Source organism: Eubalaena glacialis, chromosome 15, assembly GCF_028564815.1.
Source record: "Eubalaena glacialis isolate mEubGla1 chromosome 15, mEubGla1.1.hap2.+ XY, whole genome shotgun sequence".
Taxonomy (NCBI): Eukaryota; Metazoa; Chordata; class Mammalia; order Artiodactyla; family Balaenidae; genus Eubalaena; species Eubalaena glacialis.
In genome coordinates, this window is record NC_083730.1 from 52,934,072 (window position 1) to 52,960,793 (window position 26,722).

General features: G+C 41.5%; 1 protein-coding gene across 1 annotated transcript in view; it reads right to left on the bottom strand.

The window, feature by feature from the left end:
• Positions 1 to 26,722, bottom strand: part of TTC39C (tetratricopeptide repeat domain 39C) — a 109,476-nt gene continuing 82,754 nt past the window's right edge. Inside the window, exons 7-14 of the mRNA XM_061169572.1 lie at positions 17,904 to 17,997; positions 15,464 to 15,571; positions 10,855 to 10,964; positions 9,717 to 9,840; positions 3,511 to 3,608; positions 2,279 to 2,383; positions 944 to 982; positions 1 to 395 (exon numbers count right to left, since the gene is read on the bottom strand). Of these exons, the coding sequence (XP_061025555.1) occupies positions 306 to 395; positions 944 to 982; positions 2,279 to 2,383; positions 3,511 to 3,608; positions 9,717 to 9,840; positions 10,855 to 10,964; positions 15,464 to 15,571; positions 17,904 to 17,997 (768 nt within the window). The 3' untranslated portion in view covers positions 1 to 305. The remainder of the gene's footprint in view (positions 396 to 943; positions 983 to 2,278; positions 2,384 to 3,510; positions 3,609 to 9,716; positions 9,841 to 10,854; positions 10,965 to 15,463; positions 15,572 to 17,903; positions 17,998 to 26,722) is intronic.

Below are 26,722 nucleotides of genomic sequence, written 5' to 3' on the forward strand. Positions count from 1 at the left end.
TTGCAGGTTGAATATTTAGTTGAATTTTATTTTAAAAATAATAAATCACAAAACTAAAATGTTTGAACAAGGTCACTTAACCCTCTCCCCAGGTGGTTAGTTATTATTACTATTATCATCATCATTATTACTTTTTAGCTATGTGTTTAAAAGAGGAGATCTTTAATACATCAACCTAACTGAGAAAATGTGTCCCAGGCCCAGGCGGTTTTCAGAAGAAAAGCTGATCTTCATAAGAGCTGTGTCCTCTACTTTTAAAGTGCAGAACCTGTGTGGGGAGGGACAGAGCGGGAACTTCGGGTCTGTCACTGAGGAACCAATTCCCTCATCGAAGCCAGAGCAGCATGGATGCGGACGTGCAATCTGTTTTCAAAGTCGTAGCCAGAGAAATCCTCCTGCAAGACAAGAGAAAGAGATTATTAGCTAAGCTGTCTGTAATACTACAGTATTAATCACACCAAGCTTTGTACTGCCCAAAGTAAAATTCCTTACACTCCTAACAAAGGTTTCGCATTCACTTGATTTTTCTTATTCCCCAAACCTCAAACTTTGTGTCCGTTTTTAAAATGTCAACTGAGCATTATTAATGCTGTTTTTGGAAAATTTCCCTCATGTTATTCCTGAGATAGTAGTCTTAAAGCTGGGCTCAATGAAGTTGCTGTTAGAACTTATCTCAAGAACACAGTTATGAAATCAACAGTTATTTTCCCACTCAAATGAGAAGAGTTTTTATAAAGCAGGATGAGCAATCTCATAGGAGCTTCATGTGTAATTTCACTTAAAAATCAACTGCTCACTGATTCAGTTATCAGTTTCCCCTCCAGAAATACCAACCAGGACAATCATTTCACAAAATTTCTTGAATTCAGACTCCAGAGTACACTACAGAGGATAAGAAGGGTCACTGGAAAGAGAGAGATTGAGCATTTTTAGGCATTTTTACCTTTGCTTGAAGAAGGAGACTTCTGCCTCTTCCTACAGTCTATGAATGTAAGAAAAACACATTATCTCTTAACATCTATATTTATATACACTCAAGCAGAAAATGTTATAATAGGAAGATATGTTAATTAAAAAAACTCACAGTGACATAGAGGGGAGTCAAGTGCTCATTCAAGCATACTGACTCAATTTTTCTTTAATATAGTGCTGTTTACATGTTTACATTAAGGCATTACTTGATAAATAATTTTTCATAATCTTCATTATTTTATAAAGGGCTATCATACTTTAGAAGACTATAATAGTTTAAGATCTTACTAAAAAACCCAAAATTGATGATAATTTAAGTTTATTTGAAGTAAGTTTTTTTGAAGGCATTACTGATTGAGAGTATCAACTTCATTTTTCAAGAGACAGACCAGTCTTCTTGTAGTTTGTGTATATATTTTAAGGCTGCATTAAGAGTAAAAATTTCCTTAAAGAATATGGTGTTAAAAGTTTCTACCAAAATTCATAAAAATTGCATTTTCTATTTTGGTAAAATTAGAATTTCAAATGAAAAGAGTTACCAATTAAAAGCCTATCTTTGGCAAGATAAGCTACATATTTAAGAATTAGGCTAGAATATTTCTGTTGATTTAGCTCAACTTTTAAAAAGTTCATATATTTGAAGGCTGACTTGAATTTACTGAAAATTAGAATTTTATACAGTCAATAGTATGTAATTGAGCTTCTAAAAGAAGCTACCAAGCAAATCCAGCATTATTAAAATTCACTTTAAAAAAAACTGCCCCACTGTGCTTAAATATTCATCTTAATGATGACTGTCAAATTTATAAGGTATTCTAAAAATTTTTAAGTAATCCTACACACCATCCTCATTTATTCTCACTACAATCTTTATTAAATTGGCAAGGGAGGTATTTTTTATCCTGTTTTACAGATTAGGAAGAAGGTATGTGGTTAAATAACTTAACCGTATCATACACTAAATAAAAATAAACAGCGGAGCCAGAATCACAATGCAATTCTGTACTCTGAATAAACCACATTACATCATACCATACCACTCTAGAAAAGGCAATGATTTTGCCCCAAATGAATTTTTGTCCCCAAAGTTACATTTGTCATTCTAATTCCAGGGAAGAGATTACCTCCTTAAACACAGTGAGATAGGATTAATAGCTTCTTGGATTCATCCTATGTGAAACCAAGGAAAACAAAACAAAAAAACACTATGTTCAATCAACTTACTTTAAATGAAGGATGTTTTGTGCCTGCTCACTTGCACAGTTTTGCTGATGAACATAATTTAAGAAAATAGATAAGATCTTACCTCTGGTTTGTCTAACAGAAGACAGCCAAGTTCATAGCAAGCATATGGCTGAACATATAAGTTATTCTGACGACACAACTCATCTTTAACAGCTCGCTGAAAGAACTGAAAGCAATACGAATATTTTTGGAATTAATTCATTTCTCTACTTAGGCTCATTTTCCTACTTAAGTCTCATCACATCTTTAGGAGGATGTGTATTCTGTATCAGGTTTTCTCCTTTTCTGCATCTTTGTTCCTTCCCATTTATTCTCATCCATATCTTATAAGTCCTTTATATACCTGTCTGGTGAACTTGCGCCAGTATATGTTACCCGTCAGTCAGCCCAATTTGTGCTACTTATTTTCCTAGTTGACACACCAGCCTCTACTGATTTTATTGCAGAGAACATCTTTATCTGCACCTCCAAATCTGAACATTCCATTTTAATATTTAAGACAGAAAGTAAACAAGCCAAGAACCATCTCTTGACAGGTGTCTTGACTGTATCTTACTGATACTTAAGCATATGATCTAAAATAAGCTATTTAGAGCTGTGTAATAACTATTATACCCCACACTGAAAATTAATTTAAAATTATAATACAAGTGTATCAACACCCTAGGATTTAAAAGCCAAAGTCTCTTACTACAGTACATGAACTCTCTCAAAGAATAATCAAAATAACACCTGGATGTCTGTAAAAACAAACAACCACACAAAAAACCCAGAAAAATCCCTCCAACTACATCTGAAGATAATGAATGGTTCTTTTTCATATAATATGTTCACAGAATATCTTAAGCTAACAACTTTCTAGACCTCACCTCAGTAATGCATCAATAATCTGCAGTTATAGAGGGAGGAAAAGTGGACACAGGCTGACATGCCTGATCATGTTTGTATTTACCTAGCTAGGAGGCTTCACTCTGCTCCTTCAAAATTGTCTGCCTCCTCATTTCTTCCTTCTCCAATTGAGGCTGTCATCTTTGATAAACAGCTAGTGCCAGAAAAGAAGCCCATAGGTGAAGAAGTATTCTAAGGCTCTGAAGTCACATTAAAAACTAGTATGAACCATCATCAACTTCTGGCATCTGAGAAGATGACCTTAATCAAATAAAGTGGATGAAACTCACACTGCAGTGGGAGACTGGCTTTATGTAATGCTTTCTCCTTTTTCTTATTCACAAGTGTATATGTAGGTTTTCACAGTTTAGTTTCCTTAGCCATGACACCACATGAACAGTTTACCTGGACAGCATCTTCTGAGTTCCCTAGACATTTGTGTATGGCACCAAGAAACAAATACTTTAATCCAACGACAGATGAATCATCCACTTCATGGCAAGCTTAAAGAGAAGCAAAAACAGCAGGAAGGAAATACGTTCACTTAATTCCTTAAATATCAAGAGTTAAGCATTTCATTGTTTAGTAACGTATTCAAGTTCAAACTGAGAAGGTTTCCCTTCCTCATCCATTAGTAAGTATCCTTAGTCAAAGAAAGACAAAGATATCAAACTTCATGGTGCCAAGAAGACTCAAAATTGCGTCATATTATTACTAGGTCAAAGAAGCCAATCTGAGAAGGCTGCATACTGTACGACTCCAACTACATAACATTCTGGAAAAGGCAAAACTGTGGTGAGTTGCCAGAGGTCTGGAAGGTAGAGCACAGGGGATTTTCAGGCCAGTGAAACTATTCTGTATCATACTATCTATAAGAGTGGATACATGTCATGATACATTTGTCAAATCCCATAGAATGTACGAAACAAAGCATACACTCTAATGTAAATTACAGACTTCAGGTGATAATGCTGTGCCAGTGTTGGTTCATCAGTTGTAACAAATGCACCGCAACGGGGTGGGGTGGGGGGAATGTTAATGGTTGGAGAGGCTGTGTGGGTACACATGGGGGGGGGTTTTGAGGTGTGTAGGAACTCTCTGTCCTTCCTGCCCAATTTTGCTTGAATCTAAAACTGCTCTAAAAAATAAAGTCTATTGGTATCTTTCAATTGCATCATATTAATTCAAAAAACCATGCAATGAGCACCTTCACATGTTTGTAGGAGGTACTGCACCAGTCTCTGAGAGGGGATCAGACTTGATCCCTCCACTTCGAGAAGCTTGCCATCTACTGTGGAGGATGGGCACACATGTTGGGAGGATAACATGGAAGTTTTCCAAGGAAATGAAAAGAGTAGAAATTGGAAACATAGTGGAGCTAATAGAGGAAAAATAGTAATTATTTCTATGAACCAATAAAGATACTGAGATTTGAAAAGATTTTATAGAAACATACACATACATACAATATATATGTACACACATACACACATGTATATCACACACAAATGTATGTACATGTATATATGTATGTACATATGTGTGATATATGTGTATGTATGTGTATATGTAGGTATATATATATATATAGAGAGAGAGAGAGAGCTCAAGGTTCCAGAAAAAGTTTTGGAAGTAACTGGAAGAGCTGGGTAGAGTGGCAAAGAGGTAAATGTGAAGAAGAGTCTAAACCTATAGAAGCAGGAGATGCCTCAAAAACCTAGGCTGAACATACCTCCACAGAAAAAGTACTCAAAAGATCTTAAGGCAGCGGCAGTGTTAAGGAAGGGGAATGTACTTCATTCATCCCCTCATTCATTCATTAACTCTACTCAGTCATTCAATATTTACTGAGCAACTACTATATGACAGCAGTGACCAAAGAGAAAAAAATTCCTGCCCTTAGGAAACTAACATTTTGTGGAGGAGAGAGATGACACAAAAGACAGATAGGTAAAATAAGTGTATTAAGGAAGTGTACACACTAAGGTAAAAAATAAAGCCAGGAAAGGGGATAGCGGTATGCATGTGTGTCGGAAACGTACAGGTTAAGGCCCATTGAAAAAGCCACAGGTGGGTAAAGACCTGAAGAAAATGAGTGAAGGAGCCATGTGGATGTTTGTGGGAAGAGCTTTTGAAGGCAGAGAACAGCAAGTGCAAAGGCACTAAGGGCTGCACGTGCCTGGTGTGTTGAAGATCAGTAAGGAGGAGTGCGGCTGGAGCCTGGTGAGCGGGGTGGGGGGAAGCGTGGTGAGAGGCAATGGCAGTGGGGGCGTGTGAACAGACCGTAGGCCACTCAATGGATCCAGACTTTCACTTTGAATAAGATGAGGCCACAGAAGGTCTCAGAAGTGAACCACCACCACATGACTTAGGTTTTAATGGGAGCACTCTGACTGCTGTGCTGAGAATACAGGGTAACATCCTTAAAACACAGAGGAAGAATGCAGCGGAGAGGGGCAGGTGGGTGAGGAAGGGAATGAATGAAATGACAAGACAAGGATATAAGAATCCAGCTAGCTCTGCTGATGCAGGGAGTCACAGACAGGGACTCTGATAAGCTGAGTGCACAAAGCTGTGTGGGCCTGATGGGAAGAGTGTATCAATGCAGATGACCTCTATCACCCATGATCAGGTGCTTATTTTTTTCTTCCTGGAACTTAACTATTTCTCCACAAAGATCTTCACCTGTTTTCTATATGACTGAGTCGATTTGGATCATTACTGCTTAACACTGGAGAATGAGATAATCTAATTAACAGCTCTCTTAACTGGACTTTTAGCAAAAATATTAGAGAATTATCTCATGTTCACTCCAGAGCCTGCCTCCCTCCCCAGGGCCACATCGTTGTTGTTTATTTTGACAGCTGGAAAGGAGCTCAGAGAATATTTAGTCACATTAAGTGATGATCATTCTTGTGCCTGCCAATTACCATTTTATATTTGCATGTCTGTTTTAATTATCTCTAAACACATGATCCTGCACTTGTGCATTAAAAGAATACCTAGGGCTTCCCTGGTGGCACAGTGGTTGAGAATCTGCCTGCTAATGCAGGGGACACGGGTTCAAGCCCTGGTCTGGGAAGATCCCACATGCCGCAGGGCAACTAGGCCCGTGAGCCACAACTACTGAGCCTGCGTGTCTGGAGCCTGTGCTCCGCAACAAGAGAGGCCGCGATAGTGAGAGGCCCACGCACCGCGATGAAGAGTGGCCCCCGCTTGCCACAACTAGAGAAAGCCCTCGCACAGAAACGAAGACCCAACACAGCCAAAAATAAATAAATTAATAAAACAAACAAACAAACAAAACCCAATCGGGGAAAAAAAAAAAAAGAATACCTAAGGGGCTTCCCTGGTGGTGCAGTGGTTAAGAATCCGCCTGCCAATGCAGGGGACACGGGTTCGAGCCCTGGTCCAGGAAGATCCCACATGCCGCGGGGCAACTAAGCCTGTGCGCAACAACTACTGAGCCCGCGCTCTAGAGTCCGCGAACCACAACTACTGAGCCCGCATGCCACAACTACTGAAGGCGGCACGCCTAGAGCCCGTGCACCGCAACGAAGAGTAGCCCCCGCTGGCCGCAACTAGAGAAAGCCCGTGAGCAGCAATGAAGACCCAACGCAGCCAAAAACTAAAAAATAAATAAATAAAATAAGTAAATAAATAAATAAATTTATTTTTTAAAAAAAGAATACCTAAAATTCCTTACTGGTCCTTTGAGGTAGACACTGGTAGATATTCCAGACTTGCATCAACAACCAGGGATGGGTTTAAAATTATGAATCTTTTTAAACAGAGCAGAACTTGAACATCCGGGAAAATTCTGTTTCCTTTCAAGTAATTCCCTTAGGAGGGTTACACACTTACCCTAATTACAGGGTCTCTGCACACAACTTCTTTTGGAGTTGCACTACGTTGCTCTGGAATATCAACACTGACAAACTTTTTGACCTTTGAGAGGGAACCTTTTTTTTTTTTTTTTTAAATAAGCAAAAGGCATCTGCAGGGAATTCTGATGATAAAAGTATGTGATTCAAGGGAAAACGCTATATTTGATCAAAAACAAGTGTGACTACAAAGAAATCTGACAAATTTTGTACAGCCACTATTTTTGAATAAGTCCAAAATATTAATACTAAATCACTTTTGGAAAAGAGCAGCATATATGTGAATAAGACTACATTTCCAAAGGTAACTGCTTTCTATAACATCATCTTTTTGGATGAACAGTCAGTGGCATTCCATACCCACAGGTTCTGCATTCACGGATGCAACCAACTGTGGATCGAAAATATTCTGGAAAAAAAAAATTCCAGAAAGCAAAACTTAAATTTGCCGCACACCCAGCAACTAATTACATACTATTTACATTGTATTTGCAACTACATATATAGCATTTACATCATATCAGGTATTACAAGTAATCTGGAGATGATTTAAAGTAAACATGGAAAAGTGCACGTAGGTTATATGCAAATACTACACCAGTTTATATGAGGGACTTGCGCGTTCGCAGATTTTGGTATGTGTAGGGGGTCCTGGAACCAATCCCCCACAGATACACAGGGATAACTGTATGTGTGTGTGTTTCGTTTTTTAAATTAATTAATTAATTTATTTATTTATTTTTGGCCGTGTTGGGTCTTCGTTGCTGCGCGTGGGCTTTCTCCAGTTGCGGCGAGCGGGGGCTACTCTTCGTTGCGGTGTGCGGGCTTCTCATTGTGGTGGCTTCTCTTGTTGTGGAGCACGGGCTCTAGGCACACGGGCTTCAGTAGTTATGGCTCACGGGCTCTAGAGCACAGGCTCAGTAGTTGTGGCGCACGGACTTAGTTGCTCCACGGCATGTGGGATCTTCCCAGACCAGGAATCGAACCCGTGTCCCCTGCATTGGCAGGTGGATTCTTAACCACTGCACCACCAGGGAAGTCCCTGTGTTTTGTTTTAACACAGCACTCTCACCATGTAATCATTTTTCCAGCTGCATGATTTAAATATCTTCATGCTCCCAGGAAGATGAAGCTGTGTGTAGAGAGCTGAAAGCTTTGCTAGTCAATGTGCCATCCTCAGACCAGCAGCAGAGACACTTGCTCCTATGGGAGCTGGGCAAGTCACCTAACTGTTCCGAGTCTCGCCTTCCTCATCATAAAATGGGCACAACAATGCTGTCCGCCTTTTCTACTTCCCTGGGTTCCAGTGAAGAGCAAAGGAAATAACCTGCCAGACTATAAAATATCATTCAAATGTCTGCCATTATACCTTTAGAAGAAATGTTACAATATTTCTTTTTTTAAAATTTATTTATTTTTATTTTATTTATTTTTGGCTGCTTTGGGTCTTCGTTGCTGCACGTGGGCTTTCTCTAGTTGCAGCGAGCAGGGCTACTCTTCGTCGCGGTGCGCAAGCTTCTCACTGCGGTGGCTTCTCTTGTCGTGGAGCACGGGCTCTAGGCACGCAAGCTTCAGTAGTTGCGGCACACGGGCTCAGTAGTTGTGGCTCTTGGGCTCTAGAGCGCAGGCTCAGTAGTTGTGGTGCACGGGCTTAGCTGCTCTGCGGCACGTGGGATCTTCCTGGACCAGGGCTCGAACCCGTGTCCCCTGCATTGGCAGGCAGATTCTTAACCACTGTGCCAACAGGGAAGCCCACAATATTTCTTTAATAACCAGTAAAGCTTTATTTTACCCAAAGATTTATTCTCTCCATGAACTTCTCCTACAACTATAATAAAAATGACTTTATGAAGGTTTTATTACCATAACTTATAGTCTTATGATTTTTTAAACATATGAATCAAAAAGGTAGGTTCCCAATTATACTCCTTGGTGTCTACTCAAGAGAAATCAGCATGTAATTCCACACAAAAGGTCAGTACACTTATGTTGCACACTTACGTTTGTAGCAGCTTTACGCACGATCGCTAAAAACCCAGAAACAAACCAAATGTCCCGTAGGAGAAGGAATAAACAAATCGTGGGACAGGTATAGCCATACGATGGAATCCCACTCAACAAGTGAGAGGAACAAACTACTGACACAGATACAACGTGGGTGTCACAGACACTAGGCTGTACAAATGAAGCCACGCACTAAAAAGTACACACTGTCTGATTCCACTTGTACGAAGTTAAAACATAATCTGTGGAGAGAAAAATCAGAACAGGGGTTGCCATGGGTGGGTCCTGACTGAGAAGGGGCATAAGGGAAATCTCAGGGGTGGAAGAAATGTTCTATGTCTTGATCATGGTGTGGATGCCACAGTGCATATATTTGTCAAAACTCACTGAACTGCATGTACACTTAATATCTGTGCATTTTAATGGATGTCCATATGAAAAAAGAGGTTTCATTGTGGGGGGGCAGGTGGAAACGTACGCTTCCAGCCACCCGCATGGCTTTAGGATTAACAACCCTGACGATCAGTGTGCATCGCCACACACCGCGGACAAGGCGAGTACATCTGTCCCTTCGCCTCCTACTCCCATCACCTAAGTGACGGAACTTTTTCAACCATCGCACCATTTGTCCAAGAATGACAGATTTGTACTCTCTGAATCAGAGGAGATTAGTGACACACTGAAGGAACAAGCTGCTGTGCACAGTTTTGTTTTGTTTTTTACCTTGACTCATCCTCTGTAGGTTGGGGAGGGAGCAATTGGGGAGGGCTTTCCACAAGTACAACACTTCAATGGACGCCAGCACGCACAGCGCTTTGGTTGGGGTTTGTTTCCGAAATCTCTCTGCCTGCAAGCAATTGGAATGATTAGGCAACATTAGAAAAAAACCAAATTCAGATAAAAAAAAAATCTCGGAGACATTAAAAAATACATGGTTCATATTTGATGTGAACGATCCCCTCCCGCAAAGTTAAAAATGAAAATTTCTCTCTAAATTTTGCTCTCTGATTTTTAATATATTGGTAGATATGCCTTTCTCTTATTCAATTCAATCTACTATCAAGATCCAGGATATATTTTGAAAACTTTAAACTGAAATGAATCTAGTTTCATTCTAAGTCAAAGAAATTTATAAAAGCTGGGTGACAAATAATAACTTGATGGGTTTATATGGAGGATGTAATACTAGATGCCTTTTAGTTACGGTTTTATTGACGTTTTAGTTTTCTAATTAGTCCCAGTCCTCTCAGGGGCATTCCACATTACAATCTAGTTTATACTCACACTAAATCATTAAATGTTCATTCAATAAAAACTTACAACTAAATACATGGAAAATTCAGGATATAAGTTGTCAGGTAACCCATGGTAATTCAGCTAAACTGTATTCTTAAAAGTACAGAAGTAAATTAGGGGCTTGGTCCCTACAGTCCTGGGCCCTTCTGCTGGTATATTTGATGCACACTTTTTTTTTTTATTAGGGCAGAATGTGATGCCTTCACTATATGAGAACCAACAGTCTGTATCTCTTGCCCAGGTTCTGCTGATTTGCATTCTTCTGAGACTACCTAGCTCTTCAGACAGATGCACTTCCTCTCCGGAGGCTCATGAGCTCCACAGGATCTGTAATGTCTCTATTCATTCAAAGAAACAACCGCTTTAATTATTTGCAACCAAACAGTACTTTGCATTCAGAGCAGAAGAATGACATGGGAGTAAATTCTCTCCACAGTCGTGAACTGCATTTTGCATGGCATTAGGTTGCCAGCTTTGCATATGATTTCTTAAAACCTGTCCAAGGTGGCAATGGTTGCAAATATCCATCATAAATGACACACCAGATCAACAGGTTCCAACATACCTTTTTCACTGAGAACTGTTCAATCTGATTGTTTTTCCTTTTGAAGAGTTTCTGAACTTCTTTAAAGACAATCTGTGCCCCGTCCACATCACCAGTGGCTCCCTGACAAACTGTAAGAAACCATCGTTGTAATCTTTAAGTATCAGGCGGAAAATGCCACTAAGGGACACCTAGGTTGATGATACTTGGAAAACGCTACCAAAGGAAAAAATGGGAGCAAATATTTTTAAAGACTGTTACACATGGGACTACACCATCCTGCTGATCATCGTTCCACTGATTCAACAACTATTTCCCGGGACTTCCCTGGTGGCGCAGTGGTTAAGAATCCACCTGCCAATGCAGCGGACACGGGCCCGATCCCTGGTCCAGGAAGATCCCACGGGCCTCGGAGCAACTAAGCCCACGTGCCACAACTACTGAGCCCGCGTGCCTAGGGCTCGTGCTCCGCAACAAGAAGCCTGGGCACCGCAACGAAGAGTAACCCCCGCTTGCCACAACTAGAGAAAGCCTGCACGCAGCAACGAAGACCCAACGCAGCCAAAAATAAACAAAACAAAAAAACTATTTCCCTGGCGCTAGGTTCCCTGAGCTTTGGGGCGGGGGGCGGGGACACGTGGGAAAACTACAGTCCTAGCCCTCTTTGGGGGAGATAGTCTTGAACAGTAACAAAACCCCCAGATATTATCACAGACTACAGTCCATTTAGAGCTCACATACTCGGAAAGCGGAAGAAAAAGGAATCTAGGCAAGAACACTTAGGAGCCAGGAGGACTGTGAAAGCCTCACGGTGGTAGAAGGATACCCCTGCACCTGGAAAGAAAGTCATGAATTAGTCCTACACATGTTTACTGGGCACCTACCACCTACAGCCGCCAGCAAGAATGCGAAGAAGAAACACACACGTTGACACCCAGAAGAAACTTAAATTTCAGCTGGTGAGAGAAGACACACAGTCCAGAGCTACAATGTATATAGTGATGAGAGCCTTGGGAGTCCTGGCACCAAAGTACTTTTGGAAAAGCTCAACAAGGGAAGGGATGGTTTCTCTTTGGAGTGATCAGGGCAGCTTTGAGGAACTAAGAGTCAAGCTGAGCCTTGGAGGGGGGTAAGATTCGGAATGGTCTGCATGCTATCTTCATCCCACCCAGAGCCCCCGGCAAAGACGCAGTCATATTTCCTTTGGTTCACCTGCTGGCTACCTTCTCCAAACTTCACACCAGGCTGCAGTCCCATCCCTTCATTGAAACTTTACCAACTACTCTTCGTCGTCGTCTTTTCAACTCCCATGAAGATGAATTCATTTCTGTTAATCTTTTGTTGCTTTTGTCTTTGCCACATATTGTTTTTCAACCCCCAGTTGGAATGTCCATTGATTTGCTAGTTCTTTCTTCTTTATTCAAGTAGTCCTAAAACTGGGTGGTCCCATACTCGCATTTTGGGGCTTGGTCAAGCCAGGCACAGGGCTATGGCATGTCAGAGGATGGGCAGCTAACGGAAGGGGAAAAGAAGCACAAGCAGCAAGGTTTGCAGAGAGCTGAGGTCATCAAGGTGATGGGAAAGGCAGAAGATTTCTACTGGCAATAAGTGGGATTAGGCTGAATATTCAAAAGGAGACATCACCCCCAGTTATGAGAGCAGCACTGGTCCAGATGTGGTGGCCTGAACCCATCCAAAATGACCTCATCTGTTGTGTTATAACATTTCAAAACCAGAAAGAAGTTCAGTGATTGTCTTGTAAAACAACTCCATCATATTATAGATCAGAGGATGTAGAGGTCCAGGAAAGTTAAAAGTCTTGCCTGAGGTCACACAGTAAATCAATTAAAAAGAATAATTTCTGCCGCCCCTAGCTTGAGGTCTCCTCAGATAACTGGTAACATTATTATATAGTCACATAATATTAAAAAAAAGAATGAGCAAGTGTGGGTACACAAGAGAGTTATAAACATCAACAGTATCAGGATCTGAATCACCTTTGTGGTTCTACAACACTAATACCTCAGATCCTGAAGAATACACACCACCTCCTCTCAGTACAGTTAGACAGTTGCTTTAACAGACGCAGATGTTTGAAAGCTTGAGTGTCTCTGATTTATCCTAAGTCTGAGACCTACACAGAACTTAGGATGCTTGGCTCATCCATTAAGACTAAGCTTTTCAGTTAACTTCTTCTGGGTAACATACCCAACAGAATTGAAAGCAGGGTCTCAAAAAGAACCGTGTTCACAGCAGCATCACTCACAATGGCCAAAGGGTGGAAACAACCCAAGCATCCACTGACAATGAACGGATAAACAAAACATGGTCTGTACATACAATGGAATATTATTCAGCCTTAAAAATGAATGAAATTCTGACACATACTACAATATGGATGAACCTTGAGGGCACTATGCTAAGTGAAATAAACCAGATTCAATCAACAAATAGTGTTGAGTCCACTTACCTAGAAAAATCCAATTCACACAGACAGAAAGTAGAGCAGTGGTTGTTAGGGGCTGGGGAGGGGGGAGTTATTGTGTAATGAGCATAGAGTTTCAGTTTGGGACAATGAAGTTGGACAGTGGTGATGGCTGTGAAGGAACTTAATGCCACTGAACCACACACTTGAACATGGTTAAAATAGGGACTTCCCTGGCGGTCCAGTGGTTAGGATTCTGGGCTTTCTCTGCTGGGGGCCTGGGTTCGATCCCTGGTTGGGGAATTAAGATCCTGTAAGCTGCACGGTGCGGCCAAAAAAAAAATTTTTTTAAAGGTTAAAATAGATTTTATGTATATTTGACTGTGATAAAAAAAACCTCTCAGCTATAAGATGAAGGTCTGAAGATCTAACGTATAACATGGTGACTACATGTGATAATACTGTATTGTAAAATTGAAATTTGCCAAGAGAGTAGAACTTAAATGTTCTTACAAAAAAACAGATAAATATAAAAAAAGAAATAGCACAAGGAACTAAGCCCCCAGTGGCAGTGTTTCTGGTCGCTGAATGCCCATCTTCTCCGACGCTGCCTGTAACACGTACCTGTCCTTCAGGCCAACTCAAATGACAGCTCCTGCAAGGAGCCTTCTCTGAGAGCTTGACAGAGTGACCTTCTCTTCCCGCCCGCCAGATGGGCCGGCGTACTCTTTAGGTGGAGCTCCTCACACATCATCTGCATGAAGCCCCCGTGGAGAGGTGGCGCCTAGAGTCTTTCACGCTTTATCATCTGCTACAACTGGTATGATCCTGGGATTTCCAATATCTGGAGAATAAATGCTCCTCTATACACCCACACCGTACTGTTATTTCTTCATGTTCCATGCTCAACAACGATTAAAAAGAAACACTTGCCCACAGTGACTATGTGGCCCCATTACACCCTAACGACCGCTGGGGGGTGCTGCAGCCTCTCTGTTTTCGTTCATCAACGTGCTGTGCACACCAAGCCTGCTACTTTCATCTGAGATGCCTGTGAGTTCTGTAAACCAACCCTTAAAGTATCCTAAGCAGCATACTGAAAATAATCCTATTCAAACATCAGCTATAAGAGCCATACGAAAACGGATTAATACCTGTGGGGCTTGCAGGAAGGCCTGTGAGTATAAGGGCCTTCCATCCTAACTGCTCATGGACTGTAGTTTCAGAACATCCAGGACAGACACACTGGTCACCATCTTCTAATTCTATCTTATTTTAAAGAGACCAGTTAAGGGGATGGAATGACAGAAGACATTTTGTTAAATCCAAATATTCAGAGAAATAAGAAGATATTGAAAATAATGTTTGGATTAGCCTTAAATTTTAAGTAAAAGAATCACTTATATGGGTGTGTAAGGAGAGCTCATTGTTAGAGGCAGAAAATGTACAACTACCTGGGTCTCTTCAATCTCCACCTGGACCATTCTGCATCACAACAGCACTTCATGTATTGTAGCTCAGGGCACAGACAGCTATTTTGTCCACCAGGTGGCAGCATGTCTTTCTCTCTTCATTTAAGGGTAAAAAGGCAATACACACTGATATGCCTATCAGACATTACAGTTGTTTCTGCTCTAATGACATGCAGTGTTGAATTACCTTGTGTTCTGCAAAATCACACTGTAATTATAATAGGGTTAATAAGTAAAACAAGGCTGGAACAGACTACTCAAAATCCGTGCAACTCTGTAACCAGGGCACTAACAATCCAAACAAAGACATTAACACGATTTAAAAGACATGTTAAATTCTTTAAAATTCTTTAAATTCCTAATAAATCAAAAATAGATTTGAGAAAATAAAGGAGAGGGGTAAGGGTAAGTTGAGGTTGTTTAGGACAAAATGGACAAAAACGAAAAGCTCACAATAAGCATTTCCAGGACCCAGCATGTGACCAACCCAGCCCTGAGGGGACGTGGGGAGGGGCATGGTGCAGCACCGAACTGCCCCGCTGTTCAGATGGGCTGGGGAGAGCTGCTCTTCAGCTGCTATTTACTTGTAGCCCAAAACAACACACGCTGTGGGAAACGGTGAAGAACACAACTTCTGCATCCTCTGCCATCACTCTCCCACCCGCCAACGCACGTGAGCTAATCTGAGACAGAGAAGGGCGCGCTGTGGCCGTGCAGACCGTGGTCTACTCACCTGCGGTTAAATAGGCGTAATAGCACTGGGACCACCGGGACTCGTTTTTTAGCCTCTCAAAGGAGTAAAATGCATCCTTGAAATTCAGCTCTATCATGCTGCACCAACCTGTGAAAGAGATATTTCTAGTACGGGACCCTAAAGGAATATGCTTTACAGCCCATCTGTACGTTACAAACGTCTAATTCTGCTGACTTTCTTTGTGAGGGCTCCACGTAAACAGCCTGAAAACTTCATAAGTATCTTTTCCGTCATAAATATTTTCAATATGATGTTTTGAGTAGACAAGGCATCTCTGATTTCACAATCAATGAAGCAGTATAGAAGGGAGGAAAGTAAAAATTTCTAGGGAAACCGTCCAATTTGCCTCCCCCGGCTGGAGATCAACCCAAGCACAGTGGTTCTTCTCTCCCAAGAGCAGGCACCGGCGCAGAGAAAGAAGCGATGCCAGTAGATTACATCCACAGTGACCATGTCAAAAAGTCTCACACACTCACCTGTGCATTTATGATCACAGTCAATTAGCAACCTGTTCTGAGAAGTAGAGAGGAAGCCAGTGAGAAATTAAGTACTTGCCACCCTTCCCTCTGCAGGGGCAGAGAAAGGACCCCACCTCTCCCAGAGCAAAACACTGTTAGGCTGGCATCCTGGGGGGCAGCAGCAGCAATGAGGAAGCAAGGAGTTTTATCCCTCGTTGTTAGTAACGGTATCTCCCATCCACGGAGCCATCCCATCGTGTGTCAGGCAGGGACCTGACGTAGTTCTCGTTAATCCTAGTGCAGTCTTGGAAAGGTGGCTGGCGGTGTCCTCACCTGACCAAGGAGAAAGCCTAAGGCATGAAGAGGCTTCGTGACTTGCTCAAGGTCACACGGCTAATAAGAGGGAAGAACTGAGGGTCGAAGGCCATTGCTCTCTCCCGTCCACGATTTGCCTCCATAAAAAATTCTGTTATCCGCTGCACCATGAATCAGTCGTGTCACCTTAGACCTACCATTTGAACTAGAGGGATGAGGGGGAGCCACACTTCCAGAAAATTCAGTGTCAAATTCTATGGGATACGATATGAAGTTGACATTTTCGAGTAAAAATTGGGGCTAATTCTTTCCATCCTAAAATGGACATCGGGATAAGATTTGAATTAAACGCCGCAACAGAGGTGGGAGGCAGCACCACAGCTGAGTAAGGAGGCCGAGTCCTGACTTTGCTATTCCCACTTCCCCCCACCCCAACCCTGAGTTAACGTTCCGAAGTCCTTAGTTCTGGGTTTCGATATTTCCAAGCTTCCTTCCGCTCTGACATTCTACCCTGCCACAGACCCGGAAACGGTGCACACACAAAAAAAGGCCACCATAATCATTTCACAATATATACAGGTATCAAATCTTCATGTTGTACACCTTAAATACAATGTTACGTGTCAACGGTATCTCAATAAAACTAGAAGAAAAAAGATAACAGTGTCCTAAACAAGAGAAATAAAAGGACATCGAAGCTAGTTCCTTCCACTCAAGTCCTATACTGTTTCATCGGTTGTGAAATCAGAGATGCCCGGTCTTACTCAAAACATCACATTGATAATGTGTTTCACATTCCATTCCACATTATGGCTACTAACCAGAGGTCCATCAGAGTTTACAGAAAAATACATTTCCCACTGGATCATACCTCATCTCCACTCCCTAAGCTATAACAGGCGTTTAAAACATAATACTGTTTATTGGGCAGTTCTCAATCTTTTAGTTTGCACTCTTCTTTAAAAAAAGATTCAGGAAGACAACTCTGTCTACAGCAGGCAAGCAAGTGGCAAACAAATGCCTCCAAGTCTGTCTATAAATTCCTCTCCAGGAGGGGAGAAGCAGGAGGAAGAAGCTAACATATGTGCCAGGCACCCTGCCTCATGCTCATCCGGCTAATTTCATCTTAATTACACAGCTGCTCCGAGGGCAGGCGCCTGAGCTCCAGGGGCTACTACGAGGGTGAGGGCTCCAAGTTAGTTGGCAGAAGAGCTGGAATTGGAATCTATGTGCCCAATTTTCTCCTAAGCCGTATTTTTCTTCTCAGGTAAACATTGGTGGGAGGGAAGAGAAAACAGTTCTGAATTCTAATATCCAGTCCAATAAAATATTCACAAATGGTTTTTACTCGATTAATTTAATTTTACCTATCATCCTAGAATCTAAATGTTATAAGGAGCAAAATATTAGAAAGAAGTAATGAGAATTCATTAAGTACCACTACTTGCGCTATGGTAACAAAGTCCTATTATTACACAAGGCAGCAGGCATTTCACAAAGACACAAACTGAACAGCATTGACAATGAAAACATGCACAGGAATGCGTTAACACTGCAGGACAAGAAGCTGGACATTCAGCTGGACATGAGCTATTGCATTAATACTATTTCAATGACAAGGGACTGGACAGACATTCGATACTTACCAATTTCATACAGACACACATGTTGGATTTCTCTCTGGTCTACTGCAAGTTCCAGAGCAGTATGGAAGGAAGTCAAGGCACTGTTGATTTGACACTAAGGAAAAAATTAAAACAGTTACTGGCTAAGATCTGTCATTAACATTACGAGCATCCTAATTCAAAAGCATCCTTTCCCTTGGTAGTTAAGCAGATTAAGCAGTATAGAAGAGAGCGATTTCAAGATTTCTGGGAAAACGCCCCCTTTCCCCTCACCTGGTTGTGAGCTGAACCGAGCACAGATCACTTCTGCTCAGTCAGAAGGACCCACCAGTGAGGGCTCGGCTCACACCACCCTCTCCCACAGCGGTCTCTGTGCACATGTGCACTAGAACTTGGTGTATTATCAATATAATGATTTGCTGATCTGGCTCCTTGGTACAGGTAAGTTCGACAGGAGAGGGACTGCATCTCATCCTCCTGTATATACCCACCGGGCCCAGAGAGACTGGCAGTCAGTACTGCCCAGAGCCAGTTCATTAGCCCAGCCTCAGCCTCTCCCCGTTCCGGGACCCCCTCACTCTCTACCACATAACTCGGTGCTGCTCTCCGAATGCTTCGGGTCATCACCCCTCTTCTCCCAACACTTCAGAAATTCTCTGAGGATCCAGATTACACTTCCGACTTTTGCATTCATCTAGCACTGCCCAGAACCCCAACAGACTCTCATCAAATGCCTGTTCCACCTTTTCCCGGTTAAATATTTAGTTTTTTCTTCCATGAAAGATCTCTTTCAAAGTCTGCTGATCTGATGCCACAAGCACCTGGTAAGAGCACCTGAAAGGCACCATCAGGATAAAAGGGAGGTAAACTAAACCGTAAATGCAGCAACGACAGGCATTAAGTATCACGCATCAGTAATAATATAAATCCTAAATGTCCCGAAGATGCGACACAGCCTGCCCTCGCTGACACATGCCCAGGAGCGCTCCTTTCTCCCTCCCGCAGGTGCCAGCGCCTCTCTTCCTGCCCTACACTCAGCCCTGCTCTCTGTGCTTCCCTGTGTTCCTCCCTCTGCTGCTCCCAGGCGACTCCCTTTCCAAGGCCCCTGCTGCCTCTTCTCCCCCAGGGCAGCCAGGCTGGGGCATGAAGGGTCTTAGAAGAGGGACTGCTGGCTTCCCTGAGACCAGACCCACCACGTTCCTCAGCTCCTTGAGTGATGCACGGTCACTGCAGGAGGCCCCAGGACTCCACACAGGGCACAGATGAGTCAGCAAGGAGATCGGCAGGACAGTCCGTGACTCAGGAACACTGGAAGCCAAATGACTCAGTAACCACGGCCATGGCTGGACCAGTAACTGTTCGTGTCCCATAGTAACACTTCACTCTGCTGTCAGCAAGGTTCAGACTGTAGCGTTCAATCCTGTATCACCATCCACGAGTGCTCGGAAGATATGGAAGGTAGCCACGGAAGATACACATCATTGTATCACTAATTCCTGCTCTCAACTAGCTCAACACCTAGTTGAAGGGAACCTCACAGGAATGAAACAGGCCCCCAGCTCTGAAGTCAGACATTTACACTGATTGTGAGCACACAGCCAAGATACCAAAGGTAAAAAATTAATCTCTTATGAAAAGCATGTGTGTGTGTAGAGAGATCTGGACATTCATTACTCCCATTTCTAACTTTCCCCTTTCTGGATCAATACTTCTTTCCCTGCATCACACATGCACTCAATTTAGCCTATTTGCACAGAATAGGGATTAGGGTTAGGGATTCTGAATAGGGATTAGGGTTAGGGATTCTGCTTTTGCATGCACCTCCCCAGTTTCCCAAGTTAATGGCATTCAACTATCACCCCCAGGATATTTCCAGATGGGCCATCACTACCAAGCTGACCCCAGCTGGGGTTCAGTGCATGGCAGTGCAACACCATGCCGCCCTTCAGAGGATAGAAAACTACTCAGTGAACATTTATCAGGCAACTATTGGGTGCCCAGGATGGAACTGGACTCTGAAGCCACCAAGATGAGTCAAAACTAAGCTCTGAATGCAAGAAAAGAATAACAGAAGCCAAGTAATACTTGAATCAACATTATTGCTCTTAACCCTTTCAAAAACTCTGAGATAGGTATGTATTAGTTCCATTTTGAGATGAAGAAACTGACGTTCAACAACGTTAAGTGCTCAGTCAAGGTCAGGGAGCTAGCAATTGACTAGTATTCAAATTCTGCTCCAACTGCATGCTTTCTTCTGGGAGAGGGATGCAAGTGTGATTAAGTTAAGGATCTGGAGATGAGGGAGAGTTCCTGGATTATCCAGGGGGCGCTAAGTGCGATCAACAAGTATCCCTACAAGAGGGAAGCAGAGAGAGGGTTGACACAAGCAGAGGAGAAGGCAATGTGAGGATGGAGGCAGAGACTGGAGTGATGTGGCCACAAGCCCAGGAATGCAGGCAGCCACCAGAGGCAAGAGGCAAGGCATGGACTTTCCCTAGAGCCTCCGGAGGGAGCAGCGCCCTGCTGACCACCTTGATTTGGGCCCAGAGAAACTGATTTTGGACTTCTGGACCCCAGAATTGTGAGAGAATAAATTTCTGTCGTTTTAAGCCATAAACTTTGTGGTAATTTGTTACAACAGCCTTGGGAAACTAGAACAGTATACTTCCTTAAAGATGAAACTGTGAAGAAAGTCCCAGGCTCTTTGTGTTATAAGCACTTGAATAGAACTGGAAAGTACTGAGACCACTTATGGAGCTTAATGGCATTACCCCAGGAGCAAGCATAACTACAAAATTAATTCTACTTGTAGTCTGATCACTCATTAAGGAAGTACAATGAACAGCCATTAAAATAGTGGAAATACAGTTCCCTTTGCACCAAAACAATTCAGAATAAAAATGATCTGTGGGAGTCTTTATGGTTACAAATTAAAACATCCACAACCCAGCAGAGAAAGAAGGGTTATTCTCAATTTGATACTCGATTCCCAGTTTAATTTTTAAAGAAATACACATACCCTGAAGAAAATATAGAAAATGGATTAGTATGAAACCAAGAATTAGTACTATACAGGCTTTTGCCTCATGAATTGTGCGCTGATACACTGTGTCACAAAAACTACTTGAAGCCTCAGTTTCCTTGCTGGTAAAAGGAGAAAAAAATGTTGGCAAGCTTTATCTGCTTCCAGAGGAAGCCATGAAGAATAAAAGCACGAATCTTTGCCAAATTAAATGGAGCATATTTACTGCCAAATTAAAATCAGCAGGACTTACAGCTACAGTGCTGTCACTACAGGGATACTGCGTGTTTTTCCAGTTACTCGGGACTTCCTGATAGGTGTATTCTTAGGCATTTTATAACACTTGTGGCAACTGCAAAAGGAATTTGTTTCTCCATTTTATTCTCCAAGTGAATGTTGCTGGTATGTAGGAAACCTGTGGATTTTTGCAAGTTGATTTTGTACATGTCACATTATTATACTCAGGAATTTTTATAATTCTTTATCTCTTTTTCTCTTGGATTTTCCAGGGAGATATTCAAACCATTTGCAAGTAACGATAGTGCTGTCTCTTCATTTACAATAGACAATTGTAATTGGGTAGGACCTCCAGTTAAAATACTGAATATTAAGCAAGCATAGCACGTATCCTTGCTTTATTCTAATACAAAGGATGTGTACATGTTATTATATAGTATATAAAAAAATATGAAAAGATGTTTTAATGTTGCACCATTAAATACAGTTTGCTGCATGTTTTTAGTAGATGCCCATTTTTACCAAATAGAGAGATTTCCTTTCTAATTTGCTAATAGTTTGTTTGGTTTTTTAAAATCTGGGCTGGGTAGTGCATTTCATTAAATGCCATTTGGGCATCTATTGATAGGACTGAATGGTTTTATCAATGACTTCCTTAATGCCGGGGATAACAGGGATACATTTCCTGAGGCTGAACCACGAGTGCCTTTTTGGAATAAGCCCTACTAGGTTGTAATATGGCATTTAAAAAATACGTTGCTGGACTTGATTTGCTAATATTTATTTAGAATTTCTACGTTCAGAATGAAGTGGAGTTTGTTTAGTGCTCTCCTCTGTAAGTTTTGGTGTCAGAATAATGCCAGAACTTGCAGACTGGCAGAAATTATGTTCATATTCTCTATGCTCTGGAACTACGTAAATAAATAGTTCACTCTAAAGCCATACCTTCCAACTGAATAATTCATTTGTTTAAATTACTGTAATATAAATTTTTTCTTTTAATGGGCACACAGTATAACGAAGAATGTTAAATACTGGTCAATAGTACCAGATTTCAGCGCCAACTTCATAACCTACACAATTTTGGACCTTAGGAAGTAATTTTTGTTTATACTCTCAGAGATGCTGAAATAAATGAATTCATGTGCATAAAATGCTCTTAGGAAAGGTACATTGTCTTTAAAAAATAGGTATTGTCTATAGGTACCTTGTCTCCTGTTAATAGCACTGGGAAATAAATCACAATATTGTTTTCTAACTTTTAGGAGGAAGACTTGCAGTAAGTAGCAATTCAGCTTCTCACAAGTTATTTCAGAACCCTGGGAGAAATTCCAGATTTGTTTTTAATTAGTAATGTTTATTTTTTAGAGGAGTATTAGGATTATAGCAAAACTGAGCAGAAAACTCAGAGACTATTTTATTATAAAATAGATTTTTTAAGAATGAAAGAGTTGTCAGTTTCTCATAATTGTGTTTCTGCAAGTTTCTTATTATGTTTAAGAAAAAATGCTATTTCTTAGGCATATACAGTTTTATGACTGTTACAGTTTAATTGTCAAGTACCATAAAGTTTTAAACCAGCTTTGTTCCATTTAATGCATTTTGCCCTCAATTCTTAAATTATCATTGCTGTCATTTTTTTAATTTATGTATGCCTGATATATTTTGTCTACTCTTTTACTTTTTACTTTTGTATCACCATTTAAATTTTTTTAGTTAGCTTGTACATTTATTTAGATTGTTGGATTTGTCTTTTTTATCCTGATCTGAGAGTTATCTTTTATATAGCAATATGGTAAACATAAATGGATTTAGGTAACTAATACTTTTTATATTAATTTAACTTCTGTTTTTGTTCCCTTGACAGTTACTTTTTTCTTATTATACTATGTTTTGTTTGCTTCATCCTCTTCAGTCCTTTTTTTTTTTTTTTTTTGGCCACACAGTTTATAGGATTTTAGTTCCCCGACCAGGGATCAAACCCAGGCCCACGGCAGTGAAAGCGCTGCGTCCTAACCACTGGATCACCAGGGAATTCCCTGCAGTCCTTTAGAAAATGTAAGTTGTCTTTATAATTCTGCTTGTGGTCACGTAGAGGTTAAAAAAAAAAAAAAAAAAAAAAACTAGAGAAATTCCATATTTTATCTACCAGGTATAATTAGGAGCTGTTTGAGTTAAGATTCTACCACAAATATACAAGTGTGTGCTCTTGCCTGGAGAGACAGGGGACAAAGGAAAATGAAACACGTAATACAAAGGGATGCACAGACCACGGGCAACATTTTCAACCCAATTAAAAAAGATTAAGTTATTCTGAAGCTATTTCCACATTAATATATTTTTAAGGTCTTTAGAAAGTAAAGATCTCAAAGTACAAATATGAAGACACAGTAAGTATGAATATTTTTCAGAGTTAGCACTGTAATCTTGGGGTTACTAATGTTACGTTCTGTTTTACTCAAAGATTTTCATTAGCAATACCAAGCCAAGAGGATTCTCTCAATTCAGCTACCTAGCAAAAGGTTCCATTTCTAGGGCTGCAAAAAAAAAAGTGAACATGGAAACAAAGCCAAGTTCTTTCAGGGGCCTGGCCCAGACTCTAGTGCCAAAGGGACACCAAGTTCCAGACTTGCCTGAATCTAAAATGCCAAGACTCCGCTTCCCAAGCAAGCAGTTTCCTTCTGTACCACCTCCAAGTTGCATTTAACATTGAATGACATCACTAACTCACAAACAAAAAGGTCTCAGCTCAGAGCCAGTCTGCTGGTATTCAAATGATGCTGGTATCGCCTAATTCTGTGGGTTAAACCCCAGAGCTGAGAGCACCGGGCAGTGGCAAACTGAAGGATGTTCACCACTGCAAACATCGTTCCTGTGGACCCGGCTGCTGGGGAAGGCGCTGACTGTGTGGATGGCGCTAACGTGCATTTGCTTTAGAGAATTTTCAGTTCTGTTAGACAAGTAAGCTTGTGAAACATAGGCACATTCTCTCAAGATGTTTTAAGTAACTGGTCAGCAAAGAGTTTGTTAGACACAGGCAGAATTCCCGAGATGTGTTAATACAATAAGTACTTAGCAAGTGGAGCGTGTGTGTGTGTGTGTGTGTGTGTTAGAAGAATGAAAGGGCGAAGAGATATCTCATACTCAAAAGACCAAATACACAAAACACACTGAATAGTCAGAATACTAACTATACATGAGAACTGAATATCCATGAGGTCTTAAATCTGACCCCCCATTGGTGATGCCCATCCTGGCACCATGTGTCCTCTGCCCAAGAAACACCAACAAAACCCATGACGGTCCGTCCATTTAATTAGCTGTGGCCAAGTGTACTCATCCCTGTGGGTTTCTGATCAAGTGTGTCACTGGCCCAGGGCAACTCGCACCTATGGGCCCTTCTCTCCTTGTACCCCCTCTCCTGTCAGTGAGGAAGGCTGATGTGCAGAGTGAAGCAGGATACTGCACGTCATGTACCCAGGACCCAGGTAGCATGGCCCTTCCACCCCACTTGCACCCTATCCTAAGAGTGTTAACCCATGCTACCTTTTCCCCCTTGCTCCTGGCTGTGTTTTACATTGATTTAGTAAGCCATGTGATTCAAGCCCATTTTAATTTGGCCTGTGAGTCTTTCTGTTCTGGGACCTCTGGGAGAACCTGCCAGGTAATATATTTGGAGGCTACCAGGGTACCAGTGGCATCTATGTGAAAAGAAAGAGGAAAACCCCAAGTTCCTGGGAGGAGACACTCATTGGCACTGCTACCTGTTACGGGTTGAACTGTATCCCTCCCCAAAATTCATATGTTGAAATCCAAACCCCCAGGATCTCAGAATGCAATTGTATTTGGAGATAAGGTCTTTAAAGAGGTAATCGTATTAAAATGAAGTCTTTAGGGCAGGCCCAAATCCAATATGACTGGTGTCCTTATACAAGAAAAGGAGATGAGGACAGACGTGTGTGCATACGGAGGAAAGACCATGCGAAGACAGAGGGAGAAGGCGGCCTCCCACGAGCCAAGGAGAGAGGCCCCGGAAGAAATCAACCCTGCCCACCTTGAGCTTGGACTTCCAACCTCAGGACTGTGAGAAAATCAATTTCTGTTCTTTGTTATGGCAGCCCTAGGAAGCGAATACACCAACTAACTGTCAGAGGCATCCTCTCTTCAGGGAGCCATTCGCCCCCTCTCCACCCTCATGTATGTGGTGGGAATGGAAAGGGTCCTGCTTCTTGGAAAAATTTTCTGGTCTCAGAGAGAGTATGAGTACCCGAGCTAAGCCAGGTAAATCACAGTACCCACCCAGCTCAACACCCACCCCTGGAGTTTTTCTTACCAGTGATGAAGGTGGGCAGGTTTAGTCTCTGTCTGTGTGCGGGCACTCACATATGTGGTGCATCAGTTATTTCCTAAGTTATATTATATAGTAATGTGTATAAATACTAGACTACCTGCCCCAAAGGTTTTACCAATTTACATATGCGCCAACGGTTTATAAGAGGCCCATTTCCCTATACTTTTTCCAACACACAATGTTTTTAATACTAGCCAATCATTTTTCAGTGTTGTTTTAATTTGCATCTCCTTGATTGTATCCTGAGGTTCATATGATATTGGCCATTTGTATGTCTTATTTTATAGCTTGTCTGTTTAGGTGCTTTGACTATTTTTCTTTTTGTATGTTTATATTTACCCTTTTAATATGTTCTAATTTTGCAAGAGCTTATTCTAAATTAAGGATGCCAACACTTAATCATTTGTTTCCTAATTTTTCGTTTTTTAACTTTATCATTTTTTTATAATATATAAGTTATTTTGGGGTCAATTCTATGAATCTTTTGATCAATGTATGATCAATTCTATCAATCTTTCCTTTAATGTTTTGGTTTTAGAGTTATGACCGCACAGTCCTTGATGGGGGAGGATGGAGCTTTTACTACTACTATAAACACTGACTCTATGAATTCTGCATAATTAAGGAAAACTTTTCAAAATGCCATAAATATATGGGCTGACACACGCACACACACACACACACACACACACACACACACACACACACACACACCCCGTCTAGGAGCCAGGCACTGGTCAAGGCATTTGAGATAAACAGTGACCCAGAGAGACAAAGTCCCTGCCTTGTGGAGCCTCTGTTCTCCTTGTAATGTGGAGAGATAGACAAGGAGCAAATCAGGAAGACACCTAACGCCGTGTGTCCAATGAGGATGAGTCTCTGGGAAGACACGAGGTGGGTGGTAATAAAGGGGACAGGGTGGGCATGGTGGGAGCTGGTGGTGGTCAGCTACCCACAACCACCAGCCATTCATCTGGCCCTTGTCACTGTCTTGTACAATTACCTTTTCATGCATTTACACTGCTAACTTCATAATTAGATTATAAGTTCATTTTGGGACACAAGCTTTTTCTAGTTCTCTTGGCATCCCCCCAGAAGGCCTTTTCCATAACAGGCTACAAATCTCTGATTACACACAAATAATGGAATACAGTAGTAATGTTTTCAGCACCTCCACACAAATGGACAGCAACCCCCTTGGAAAATGAGTTATGTAACCAAACAGAATAA